General features: G+C 49.1%; 1 protein-coding gene across 1 annotated transcript in view; it reads left to right on the top strand.

The window, feature by feature from the left end:
- The window catches only part of COX10 (cytochrome c oxidase assembly factor heme A:farnesyltransferase COX10), a 94,994-nt gene extending 89,245 nt beyond the window's left edge, over window positions 1–5,749 (top strand). The window contains exon 7 of the mRNA XM_003211410.5: window positions 3,858–5,749. Within this exon, the coding sequence (XP_003211458.2) occupies window positions 3,858–4,300 (443 nt within the window). The 3' untranslated portion in view covers window positions 4,301–5,749. The remainder of the gene's footprint in view (window positions 1–3,857) is intronic.
- Window positions 5,750–14,025: the final 8,276 nt, after the last annotated feature.

The following is a 14,025-nucleotide window of genomic DNA, read 5'->3' as shown; positions in this document are numbered from 1 at the left end:
ACACAATGTCAGCACAGCAGCAGCCTTGCAGATAACCTTGGCTGTGTTTGTCCCACTTGTGCACGTGGGCACACAGCCTTGTGCCCAAAGGGCTGGGCACCAGGCTGCAACCTCTCACCCTATTTGGCTCTGGAGCTCTCCTGCCCTGCAACAATTCACCTTCAAATAGCTGTGGAGAATTGCAGTGGGATTGTGCTTTATTTATAGTAACAAATGGAACTAATTCAGCTGTGGGTGAAATCATCACTGCTGCTCCATGCGTAGACTGGAAGGCATGGGCAGCATGAAGGATGGGATGCTCACACGATAATCAGGTGTTACTTCTGCCCCGGAGTGGATGAGGAAATAGGCTTCCAGTCCTCAGGTTGTGTTATGTGAATGAAACAGTTTATGCAGAGCATTTTTCCAGCAAGATTCCTCTTGGCACCATTAGCTCAGTGGGCAAAAGAGTTCGCTGTATCTTGAGCAGACAATGTGTAGATTGACTGAACTGTGTATCCTTTACAGGACATGCAGCACTTGAGGTCATCGTGAACTGCTTCCAAAGGAATATAGCATGGGATTTGAATCAGAGTTTAGAGGTACTGAAGGGCCTTGACACCATGGAGAGCATAACTTCAGAGGGGGATGCTTCTTGCTTGTGTAATTCTACAAATCAGACTGCCAGCTGCTTTGGTCCGAAAGCCCAGCATCGCTGGTTGCTTTTGGAAGTCTCGTCTCGCTGTTATTTCCAAGGCTTACTCAGATTTGTTGAACCTTAAAATGTCTTGCCAAGCAGTTTCCGAATGTCTGTGGAATTTAGTGTCTTTGTTTGTTTTAGGAAAAAAGTGCAATTTATAGAGCTCCAGTATTTTGCTAGATAAAAATATATTTACAGAAAGAAATAACCGTTTTCCACCTTCTTCAACTCCAGCTGACATTTTGGCTTTATCTTAGATATTAAAATAAAAATCTCAGCTTGTTCTTGTTTATTAAAAAAAAAAAAAGATCTATTATTACTATTTAGCTTAACCTTAACATTCATGATGAATGGTAAAGTCTGTTCCTTGACGCTGCATATGGTACAGGGACATGCCTGGTTCTCTGCAGGACTGACTTCCGAGGTGATTTAAGCTGGTACGAAGCAATTAAGCAATAGGAACTCAATGTGAAAACACTTAATGCCTATTCTGCACCCAGCAGTGAAAGAATAGTGGAGAGCTGGGTCCTGTTTCCCTAAATAGACTTGATTTGTTTTCAGAGATCAAACAGGACACCTCTGCCAAGTGACCAGGATTTATCGGTGCCTGCTTGCAGCAATCCCAGGCTCTCACTTGGAGAAGCAAAGACTTTGGAAGCGGCACTACTCAAAATGTGGCCAAGAAATCTTCCAAGAGCCAGGCACCTGTATTCCTACGGTGTATGAACACTTTGTGAAGAGCCTAAAGATGCTCCTTGTGTTCCATGCTGACTGGCGTGAGGGAGCACAGGTGCTTCACGTGCCATGAAGGAGCCCATGGAGCTCAAGGATGCAAACTCCCGGTAGAAATGCAGAGCTGAGGTTTTCCCAGCTCCTTGTGTATCGCTTGGGAACGACCTCGTCTGTTCTTCTCTTAATTATAAACTGTGTGAAGAAAAAGATTTGCATTGATTAAACTGACTTTCAAGCTGTTGGGAACTACACAGAATAAACAGAGCAGACTGCAGTGCTTGGAACCAGGTGATTCTCCAGAGAACGTCTACAGTATTGCTTAAAAACACCGCTGACCTAATTATGACATAGTTAACATGCATCCAGTAATTAGCCAGTATTATAGTGTCTGCTCTGGGCTTGACAGGACTCCTTCCTGGGGCTCATTTGGTGCTGGATCATCCCTCACCATGTGCTGTGCTTTGCAAGTTATCGGCCTTATGTGACACTTGAAAATCTCCAACAACCTGGCGATCCCATCCGGGCAGGGAGATGGCAGGATGTCCAGGGCATGTGGGAAATAACAAAGAACCAGGCCAGTTACACTCCTCATAATGGGCTATTAAATTGTTTTACTGTTCAGCTTCTCTGTAAAATATCAATTATCTCAATGGTTGTAATGTAACCAAAGCAATTACATTCCAAAGGCTTGCATGTGAAAACCAGAGCTTTGTAAATGGGAGCCCAGCCTCAAGTAGTTCAGTCGGTCTGTTTGTGTTTAAAAGTTTCTCCAGATGACTATTTTATTTTTTTTTTTTCTAATGGCGTTACAATTTGAGAACTGTTAAAGGTTTTTGTGTGTGTTTGAGGTTTAGGGTGTGTTTGGAGCTTGGCTGCAGACAACGTCTGAACAACGGAACAAGCGAAGCTGCTCGTGCCAGGCAGAAAGCAGGCAGGGCCACGGCCGTGGGAAGCAGGGGCAGCCCTGCTGTGAGTCCTGGCCCCAGCTCCAGCCACTTGCATTTCCTCTACTGGTGGATAATTGTGACTTGCTGTTCCCAGTGCTATGAAAACCTCGGTTGAGTTGTATTTCCATTGATCGGAGTAGAGCCTACTCCATTCGGTTTCAGTGGAACTGAGTTAAGTCTTGTTTTGTCAGGGACTGAACTACTCTTGTTGCCACTGGCCATAATCTTCCAAAATGAAAAATTCAGGTAATTTTTGGGTGTGTGATTTTGAATCGTTGTACAAAGTTCTGATATAGAGAAGTTGCTGAGCGTCCATCCTCTGAAAGACTTTAAGCAGAATTTGCACATCTTTGGGGCCGTGGTCCAAGAAGTTTAGCATGACAAGAACTGGACGTGCCCAGCCCCAAGGAAGCCAGAACAGCAGGGCAGCAGACATGAAGCACAGAGCAGATCAGAGGAGGTGGTGCTCAGTCTTGTTACAGCCCAAGCGGATGCTGGGGAAGAAGTGAGCATTTTGGGAAGAGGTGAAGGACATTAATAAGAGATAAATGCTGCTATTTTTGTCAAATTATTAAGAAAATGGTAGATTCTTGGCTCTAACGGCGAGGTAATTTCCCTAGAGTGAACTCATGGAGGCAGGAAGATGCAACAGAAGTGTTAATGCTGGAATGGAGCGCTTGGGAACTGGGAAACAAAAAGAAAATCCAGGAATGCTCCTAATGTGCATCAGTTGTGGGGGATTTTTGCATCTGCAGACAAAAATAGTGAGCAGTTTGGTCTGAGGGCCTCCCTGAATCTCACTGAAGTCGGCATGAACTGTTTTTGCCTCCATCAGCCCTGTGCTTATTGAGCCCTGTGTCCTGAGGAGAGCTGGGACAATGTGGAAAATGTCACATGTTTATTTCTTCTTTTTATACACAAAAGGTAAATGATCAAATTGCTTAGAAGACACTGAAATTGGTTTGAAGGAAAGTTCTCCATCTGCTGTCACATCACTTGCGCCAGTTCTGCTGGCCCTGAGGTCCATGAGCAACCAACCTCCTCCTCTCGTGCGATGGACAAACAGACAGCCAGGGTGCTGGTGGTTCCCCAGTTCCCTGCTTTCCTTGAACAGGGCCCTGTTTCTGGTCACTGTTACAGATGGGACACAGATGGTCTGCCCGTTGCCTTTCTCTGAATGCACAACTTGGGAGCGTGGCATTGGAAGCAGGGGGCTGCCAAAAGTCTCTTGCCCAGCTTTGCTTCACTGACGTTTATAGGTAGCAGTAACTCATTAGGAAGGAGCAAATTAAATATTTAAAAAGTAGAAGAGCCACCTTCTGCAGCCCTATGTAAGAGCTGCTCAAAGCAGAGCGAGCCTTGTCTTCTGCACAGAGCAGTGCAGCAGGTTTGTAGCACTGCTTTTTTGACAAATAATGCTGCTGAGTTCTTGGTGCACCACTTCCAGTGGCCCAGCTGGACCCTCTAACGCCTCTTTCCTTCTCTCTTTCCCACTGCAGGTGCTTTGCTGCTGGGAGGTATCCTCTATTCCTGGCAGTTCCCTCATTTCAACGCGCTGAGCTGGGGGCTGCGGGAGGATTACTCACGTGGAGGATACTGCATGATGTCTGTCACCCACCCGGCGCTGTGCAGGCGGGTGGCTCTGCGTCACTGCGTGGCCTTAATTGGACTCTGCACGGTGGCTCCCATCCTCGACATCACCACGTGGACTTTCCCCATCATTTCACTCCCCCTTAACCTGTACATCTCCTACCTCGGCTTTCGGTTCTACAGGGATGCAGACCGCAGCAGCTCCAGGAAGCTCTTCTTCTGCAGCCTCTGGCATTTGCCCCTGCTGCTGCTGGTCATGTTGTCCTGCAAGAAGTCTCTCCTGGAGAAGGAAGAGCCAGGTGATGCACTCAGTGGAAGTCATGGGAGGGCTATGGAAATTAGATTGCCTTAAATGTCAATTACTTGTCATCCTCATGACACATCAGGTAGTATATTTTAGTAATTGCGAGGGGGAAACCTGTGGGATCTGTTAGGAGAAGAATCATTTGTGCCTAGTGACCACTTCATGTGATAATTTTCTACTTTCTTCTTAAAGGGAATAAACACGAGAGCTTCGGGCTTTCATTTGCCACAGGCCCATTCATTCAGCACAGATTCCAGTGCAGCCTGTGCCAGAAGCACATCGCTTTCAGACGGCCTTCCAAGGTCCCTGTGGCTCCTGGTCCTCCTATAACACGTCACAAGCGCACACACACTTGGCAAAGAAGTCAGGAAGTGACAAATGAATGATTTGCCACCCCTGTCCCAAGCACCCTTCCTAGATTAGGCTTTAAGGCTCACGGTGGGTTAGATGAGCTGGTTTTGTCTCGTTCCCTGCTGTCCCTGCTCTGTTGTTACACAGAAGCCTTCATCTTCTGAGGCTTTTCTCTATCAGTTGCTTTTCCCAAGGTTATCATTCACCCCAGTAGATTTGTAGCTTTCATATCGTTTTCACGAGGCTTTCACAATGCTAAAGGAGTTAGGAGAGCTGCCTTTCAGCACACTGCACATCAGCATTTACGCAGCCTCCCAATGATCACTGTTCTGTAGCACACACTGGAACACTCTCATAGCCATTTCACTGTACATCCATCACAGCACATTCCCGTCACTACGGTTTGAGCCCTGTGTGGCAAAGCTTCAGCTGACAAAAAAACCTAACATTGCTTTGGAAAGGTATTGGAAAAGGTGAGGGCCAGGCCCCAGAGTCTGGTCTTTATAAGGCTTTTCTCTGCTGATGTGCCTTGTGCTGCCCATTCAGGCTGTGTCTCCAGGTGAGCTCTGGGTATCAACAATTGGAACTGTGTTTGGTATCACACCTCTGTGGTTCACAGAGGTCTCACTTGGGGTTTGTCATCAGGAAGAAAACACTTTACAGAAAAAAAACTTTAGGATTTGTACCTAATATCATAATGTTCACATTGCTGACGCAGCCGGTGTCTCTCCAAAGAAACTCATGGGGATGGTCCTATTAGGAAAATGCATCATCTTCGTTAGCTGACAAGATGAAATGCATTTCTGGCCATGATTTGATGTGGTTGTGCTGCCCATCCAGGGCTGTGCCAGACCTCAGTGTGCCTGGATGCCAAGCACCCAACCTCTGCCCTGTTACACTGGTTTAAATCCAGCGTGGCACCGTTAACCCCTGTACTGCTGGCAGAGCTGCTGGCATAGCAGGGCCACCTGTTCTACAGGCACTGGATTGAGTTCCCTGTCTCTGTGCAGCTCCGTTGTTCTGAGTCACTGGGTGGAACACTTTGTGGGAATGTCTCAATACTGTACAACTGTGCAACTACTTCATTCGTTTTAAAAATGCGTCAGGTCTTCTCTGCAATAAAGTACATACTGTACAGGAAGAGAAGAGTGCTTGGAAGTTGTTTGTTTTAAACAGTTTGGGTATAATTGAAGCTCTGGTGCTGCTCATCACAGAGGTATTTTTTGTGGCATTTCTCCCTGCAACGATATTCTTCTTGATCCTTAAGGGCGAGGACAGCTTGCAAAACGGTGGCTTGTTGTGCAAAAAGCACACTGAAAGCAGGTTGTGTGCGAGTGGAAAGAGTTTGTGCAAAGCCAAAGAATTTGGTGAACCTTGAGCTGGAAGAGGAACCTGAAAATAGCAGACAGCTCACAGAAGCCACGGATTTGGCTGCCTGAGGCAGAAAGTGGGGCTGAAGCTGTGGTTTTCTCCTCGGTCATGGTCATCCCAGCTCGGGATGGCCTGTGAGGTTGGAGTGCTGTCCTGCCAGGCTCGGCTGTGATTAAAGGGCCTGAGGACGTGCCTGTGGTTCGGTTTTGAAGAGTGGCCATCTTCTTTTCTTGGGCCAAAATGTGTAACATTCACAGGTTTGGGGCCAGACGGGAGCTTTGTAATCATTGCTGAGTGCCTGCAAAATGCAGGTCACAGAATTGCACCATCACCATCGCCTGGGCAGCTTGGCCTGCAGGGAGGGCCTGTTGCTAGAATGAGTGAATCTGCAATTTGAAGGTAAAAATACCCTCTTTTTGCAGGAGAGACTTGAAGAAAATGCTTTCTTTCAGCTCAGTGTATAGGCTGCTGCATGTACTTTAGAAATGAAAACTTTGTCCAGCTGAAATGTTGGTTACGTAAAGACTCAGAACTGCGGTGCTGCTGGTAGCTGCAATGATGGCCCATGTGGGTGATGCCATTACAGCATTTTGCAAAGGAAATCCCTCACTGGCAGCAGTGCACGTCCAGAAGCTTGTGCTGAGGCTTACAGAAGGATCTGGGCAGTGGCTTGAGGTGCAGCCTGCTTCGATTTGCTCTTTAAACCTTTTGTATGATTCCAAGCATGGTTTTGTGGATGAAGGGGTAGCCTGGAGGTTCGAGCAATCTTCATTCTTTCCAGATCTCTGCTTAAGCAATGCAGTCCATCTGTAAAATGGGGATGATGATATTTTGCCCGGCCGGATGAGCTCACATTTCTGTCAGCCCCTTTCCCATTATCTCCTACAGCCCTTAAGGATGCGCTGGTGTTTGAGCAGCATTACGATGGCTGGCTCTTGCAGCTTCTGCTCCTTGTGTTGATCTTCAGCAAATCATTTAATCTTGGAACAATGCCTGCCTGGCAGGATGGAGAAGGCTCAGCTGTGTGACTGCCACTGCCTCAAGCAGCCAGGCTGTTGCACGGATCCACGCTGTGCCTGTGGTAACCCCGTGTGATGGGCATCCCATGAAGCAGCCTCATCGGTGACTTTGTTCCTGCAGGAATGAGGAAACCTGATGGGGTTTGAAACCATTTCCCCTTGTCCTATCGCAGCAGACCCTACTAAAGAGCCTGTCCAAAGAACTGAGCCATCCTACTGCAGCATCCCAGAGCCACAGACTGCCCTCAGACACCCATGTGTTGGACAGACTGGCAGGAGCAGCCCATCAGCTTTGCCTTGCTTGCCTTTCAACTCCTCTGGTTTTCTGCTCCCAAAATGAAGTGTTTGCACTGAAGATTTTCCAGCCTCGGTCAGTGCCTCGGGCTGGTTTGAAGCTCACAGTGTTTCGAAAGGCACAGTTGGATTGTTTCACAGAGCAGGGTTGGCAGAGCAAGCAGCTTTCCCACAACGTGGCGATGTTTTTCCTCCTGTTCCTAACCAACTCTGGCACCTCCAGGCCTTGGAACGAGAACTGAGGCTCTGGCAGTGGGTTCACTGGGTTTGGGTTGCGTTGAACTGCTCTGTGCAGAACCACGTGTTCAGAGCCTCTGAAAGGTCACTGATGGCACACATTGCTGCAAGGAGCTGGGGCCTTCCTGGAGCACTGCTCAATGGTGAGGTCCATTCTGGCCACCATTCATGTTTTCAATGCTTTCTATTGTAACTACAGTGTGCCTTGGATATGAGTTATGTGCTACAAAATCCACTGCTCGTACCAGTATAAACTGCAGCTGGAGCCAGGCTGCCTTTTCCTTTAACAGAAACACAGACTTTGGGGAATGGCCCTGAGTGACTGAAAACAGAATCATAGAATCATTAAGGTTGGAAAAGCCCACTCAAATTATCAAGTCCAACTGCCAACCCATCAATACTGCCCACTGCCCACATCCCTCAGTGCCACATCTCCATGGCTCTGGAACATCTCCAGGGATGGTGACTCCCCTGAGCAGCTGTGCCAGTGTGTCACCATTCGTTCGGAGAATAAATTTGTCCTAATATCCAACCTGAAAGGTCCTCGTCTAAACTGGAACCCTGCCAGGCTGCCCTGCATCCTCTTCCAGCAAGAAGAAGGAGGGAAAATGGAGTCCATGGGCTGGAGAAAGGGGAGGGAGCAGAGTGTGGTGCCTGGGTGGGATGGAGATGTGGGGACGGTCTGACTGCGAGTTGTCTTCTGCTGAGGGGACTCAGCTTTGCTTTCTGAACTCCCGAGGGCTTTTGGGACACACTGCCATGAGCAGCCCCTGTGTTACCCTACTGCCAAGCAGCACAGAAGGGAAACTGAGGCAGGCTGGGGGCAGCAGAATGCTGGGGCCACACAGTCACCGTGGGGCAGAGGGAGGAATAGTGATTAGGTTCTCAGCTGCTCAACCTATTCCAAAACAGGGAGAATCCACCCAAATCTACAGCTCTGACCCAGGAGCTGCAAGGCCACCAGCCTTTGGGATGCTTTGCTTATAGTAGGGATAGCAGGAAGGCCACGCTGATGGATGGACAGACGGGTGGACAGACAGACTGCTGCCTGCCAGGGTGCAAGGTTGCACCTGACCTCACCATGATGGCACTGAACTCCCTCTGTTGACTTCTCCTGAAGTTGCACCCCATAATCCAATTGCATCCCTGTCTCTGGTAATAAATAGCACCTTTGGTAAATGTTTTTAGTCCTTCCTAAACCGCAGACCCAACTGATTACTGCTGCTTTTGTAGCCTGAACAGAGCTGGGTTTATTTATAATTGCACCCTGCTGGTGTGCTCATAATGATTTTCCCTGCTGCATCCCATGCGGTCCTGTGCTACAAAACCGCGTTTTCATAGTAGCTGTTGTTGGTTTTAATCACTTGCTTTTGGGATGATATATTAATAGCAGTATCTGTTGAGGCTTTAAAGTGCTTTCTTTTCCAAAACATTTACAACAAAAGCTGAGCGTTAGCCCCAATAAAACCTGTGTTTCCTTTGGCTCCGTTCTTCAGCGATGAATCCAATGAAGTGAGGGCTCAGCAGAGTTCATCCCAGCGCCTCCCGTCCTGAGCAGCCCCCAGATCAGACCCAAGTGTGTCATTCTAAGGTACCTGAGGCTCCAGAAGCGCAGTGCTTGGCACGGTTGGAGCCTGGAGTTGCCCACGTATCAGCTGCATAAGGCCATGCTGACCCAAAGTCTTACTGTGCAGATGTTGGTTCACACCTTGCAATTCTAAAACCCAACAATTTGTTACAGTGGCCGTTCACAGAGGGCAGTGGTGATGAAGCATGATGCACTCGGGAAGAGCAACCACTGCCTACATCAGAGATAAATGCAGAATAACCCATCCCCTTCCTGACCCCTGGGAGCGCTCCCTTCGAGCAGGACGCCTGCCTGCAGGCTGGAGATCAACAAAAATCCACCCCAAAATGCACTTTTGCATGAATGAAATGAAACATTGAAGCAACCGAGGCCGCTGCTGATGGCATTCAGGACCCCACGGCCCTCCCCGGGGCCGCGGCTGTGTGTCAGCCCCATGTGGGTCATTGATGGGCACGACAGGAGATGTGAAAGCATCTGCTGGGTCCCTGCCTGAGCCTTTCAGTACAGTTACTCCCCTTGCTAATAATTGTCTGTGTTCTGTCATCTAGAAAGGGACTTTGTGTGCCTCCCAGGTATTCTAATGCTAATTTGTTTAGTTAAAAAGGAGAAGAGGCTAAACAGATGTGAACCATTTGGTTAGGTTGTAGTTCATTTGTTAGGAAGTGCAAAGGATTCTTGGCAGGATATTAAATATTACCTTGGCTGCTCACAAACACTTCATATTTCAAGAGAGGAAGGGAGGTAGGGACTGCACTCCATAAATCAGCCTTTTCAAAGAGACAGAAAAAGGCAAACATTTGATAAATCTGTGTCATTATACTTAGAGATCAAAGGGGGTTTTACATATGTATTTATGCAACTGGCAACCTAGGAGACAATAATAACAAACACAGATCTCTGACAGCTTTACAAAAATAAAAATTAGCCGGTTCTAATCTGTAATTATCTGTGCGAGGTAGGAGGCTGCGAGCAGCAGAGCTTCGAGTCGCTGATGCTGAGATGAGGAGCGAATGTGAAGTCATTAATAAACACAGAGGGAGCGCCGTGTGCGAGAGGCTGCAGAGCAGCGGGTGGGAGCTGGGCACGTCCCCATCCACGGACCTGGGCTTTGTTTGGGCCCGCAGCAGGCAGTGCTGATCGGAACCAGGCTGCCAGGGGAAGCGGTGTTTCCTGATGTGCTGATTGCCTTCATGACTTTCCAGCAGGATCTGCAGGAATCTGCCTGAGGGTCTGTGGTGGTAGGAAGGTTCTCAGCCCTGCTCTGTCCTTTGCTTGTCTGTGAGTTACGGATGCACCTCTGCTGGCTCCCGTGGCCCATCCTCACCCCAGTGAGTCTAAGATTAAGCCAACTCGTTTGGTACAGCCTCGTAACTACAGGAGCCAACTGCTCAGATAGGAAAGGGGTGAAGCCTGGAGAGAGGTTTGTGCCCTGCAGGACAAAGAGGAGCACAGCATGTTTCTGTAGTGCAGGGCAGAGCTTAGCAGAGGGATTGAAACAGAAGCAGTGAGGGCCGTCGCATCGCTCAGACAGAGAGGATAAATCCAGTTGCAGGAAAAGAACTCCAAGGACAAAGCAGAGCAGCCACAGAAATTAGAGATGGAGAAGTAGCATTATGTCATCTCGCCTTTCCTTCTGGCCAGTCGCTGGGCTGATTTCCTATTCTCTTGTGCTGTTTGAAAATGACTTCAGCAACTTGGTTTCTGCTTGTTCCCGTGGGGAACTTCCACAGCCTATAGATTTCCCTGGTAGGAAACTCTTCTTGACAGTCAGGCTCTATTTTCCTTTGCTCGATTCCATCACATCACTCCTACTTACGCCTCCTTGGAGCACCCTAAACGCTCTTCCCCACTGAAGTCGGTGGAGTTATGTGAGCAGTAAATTCGGCCCGTGGCACTTGGAGAAATAGATATTAAAGCCCCAGGGACAAATTAGGGGGTGAGGGGAGGGAGGGCAGCGGGGGAAAGGAAATGGTTTCAGGTTGAGAGAAACAAGATCTCCTCTTACATCTGTACAGAGGCGCTGCCCACTGCCCAGCTCTGCATTGGGGTGCACAGCCCCGAGCACCGCTGTGACCGAGCCACATCTGAGAGCTGTGGCACCTGGTGTGGCTGTGCAGGGACTGCATGAGGCCCTGGGCACCTCCAGGGATGGGCAGTGGCTGGTGGACCAGCGATCTGATCCCGGGATCCTGCCTATGCCTCCCTGGGGTAACACTAACTCATGTGTTTTTCAGGAGTAAAATGCCCTTAGCCCTCTCTGCTGGCTGTTACCTCACTGTCATGGCATCAATATGAGTGCAGCAGATGTGTGTGGTGATGGGCTTGCTGTGCGATAACAGCAGAGGCAGCTGCCAATGGATGCACTGAGTTCATTCATCCCCAGTCCTCAGCTCCCCTCTTGCCTCAAAATCACAGCGGTGCAGCATCGCCCAGCACCCCCTGCACATGTGGCAGAGGAGGGGATGACTCTGAGGACCCCTAGGGTGGAGCAAATGGAGTAAACGTACACAGGAGCTCTCTTCTCTGAGACTCTGCACAGGGGCAAGGATGGAGGAAACGGACCAATGAGGGACATCAGTGTGCTGTGACAGACCTTAAGGACAAAAGCATTATAGGCAGACACATCTGAGTATGAAATAGCATGCAGAAGCCCCAGGCCAAGCACTGCAGCTCAGTTCCCCCAAGCAGGAGGCTTTGGCTGGCCACCTCCTCTCTGACCAGATCTCTGCGTGCCACAGCACTCCTGGGTAACACAGCCCAAGGATCTTCCCATGAACGCACACCTGCTGAACATCATTATATGGGAGATGGCTTTTTCAGACCACATCAGAAAAATGGCATCTTCTTGGAGCAGAACCAGGAGCGCCCAGCCCTGATTTTGGGTGCCAGGACCAGCTGCTCCTCGCAGATCTTGCAAAGAGCTGTGTGCGCCCTGTCATAAACCTACAAGTCTCCATACTTCAGAAATAAAGGTAAAGAAAACACTTTGCATTTCAGAACTATCAGACAGTTAACTTTCACCAAAAGAACGGATGGATTTTCTAACTGGGGAAAGCAAAGCACCAAGAAGCTCCACAAAAAGCCCAGAGGATGGGAGATACGAGATGCTGTGCAGGGTAATCCTCCAAGGAGGTGCTGGAAGCACGAGCACTGCATCCCCACACTTCAGTTTGTGCCTTTCCTCCCCAGTGCTGCTCCATGGAGCTGCCCCCCCTCTGCCCAGACCCCTTGGTGATAACTCTCCCCTTTGCCACTCCTAAGGAGAAAATTCCCAAAGCCCAACTCAGAAGATACAATTACAGTAAAACCTATCTTGGGGCTATTTTGCTTAAAAAGCCAATCCAACTTTTACAAGCTACAGCTGACATATATTAAGAGCTTAAACCAAACTTTCTATGACATTTTGTTGATGTTATCCCGGCTGGTGCTGGTAGACATAAGGAACAATGAGAATTACTCCATCTGAAGGGTTTTCCTCTTTCCTTGTGGGTGTCACAGCGAGCTGTGCAGGAACTCAGGGTGGGGAGGTGGGCACAGCCACGATATCACCTGCTGAGCAGCCACTGCTTTATGGGCTTTATGTGGCCAGCTCCTGTTTAATTCTGCTCCCAGTCACCAGTCTGGGTCAGCCTGCAGAGCTTCACCAACGCAGTGAGGGAAATTGGAAAGTGATTCCTCCTGTGTTACATCCCTGCTTGCTTCACATCCCCTTTCTGCACCATAGATAGCCCAGCAACGCCATCTATTTTAGCTCGCAGCAGAGAAGTGCTTTGCAGTGCTTTGCTGTTTGACTCCGTAGCTGCAGCACAGATGTTCTCCACAAGCAGATGTGCTCCCAACGTGTGCTTTGCCAGCTCCTGGTCCCAGGCAGGATGGTGCTCCTGGCATTGGCACTGATGGGTCCGGAGTGCTCTTAGCTCTGCTGTTACTCTCTGGGTGACTTCTGGGTTTTATTTCCTCCTCTGGTTTTATTTCCCACTGGTTTAGTTTGTGTGTAACTCTTTGTAGCAGGGATTGTTTCAAAAAAAAAATGATGGCACAACACCCAGTGTGGTGGGAACAATCTGCTCTTCATGCACCTGAGATATGAAGAAGTCTGCATTGTGATGTCACCTCTGACACACATGAAAATCAAAGTCCTTTGTGGGGAGGTTTGCCTTCTGTTCTGCAACACGTTGGCATCAAAATTAAGAAAAGGCAGAGGTTCCATTAAAGCAACAGTGCTCTGGGGTTGGGTCCATCTGCACTTTCAGTAACAACATGGTAGAAAAGCCGTACGTGTGCACTGAAGTTACCAGGCTGGGTGTTTGCTGGAGGGATGTTGGGTAAGGAACATCCATGGAACGTGAAAAATTCCTTTGGGCTCCTTGGAAAGGACTGGCATGAGCTGGTCCTGCAGGAGAAGCTCACGGAGCTGCCAGCATCTCCTCTGCCAACACTCAAATTCTGCTTTCATAGGCTGCCGCCCTGCATTTGCTTGCTGTCTTATTCCTGGTATAATAGATAGCGTCAAACCTTGCCAGGCGTTGGTGCAAAGGCAGGGATTTCATAAAATACAGTGGTACAGTGTGGCTCATCAAACAGCCAACAGATAGAATCATAGAATCACAGCATGGTTGGGTTGGGAGGGACCTCACAGCTCCACTCCTGCCATGGACTGGCTCCCCCCCCAGATTAGGCTGCCCAGAGCCCACCCGTGGCCTTGGGCACCTCCAGGGATGGGGCACCCACAGCTCTGGGCAGCAGTGCCAGGACCTCACCACCCTCTGAGTGAAGAATTTCCTCATCGCATTGCACCTCAGTCCCCTCTATCGATTGTCAGGTACTTCCCAATGCTTTGGGGAGCAGCAGGCACTGACTGAGATGCCCGCAGCACCACGACATCCCCGTGCCCAAGCCCCGGCTGGCAGTGT

This window comes from Meleagris gallopavo, chromosome 20, assembly GCF_905368555.1.
Source record: "Meleagris gallopavo chromosome 20, MGAL_WU_HG_1.1, whole genome shotgun sequence".
Classification (NCBI taxonomy): Eukaryota; Metazoa; Chordata; class Aves; order Galliformes; family Phasianidae; genus Meleagris; species Meleagris gallopavo.
Note: the sequence above shows the minus strand (reverse complement) of the source record. Positions and strands in the feature narration are given on the sequence as shown.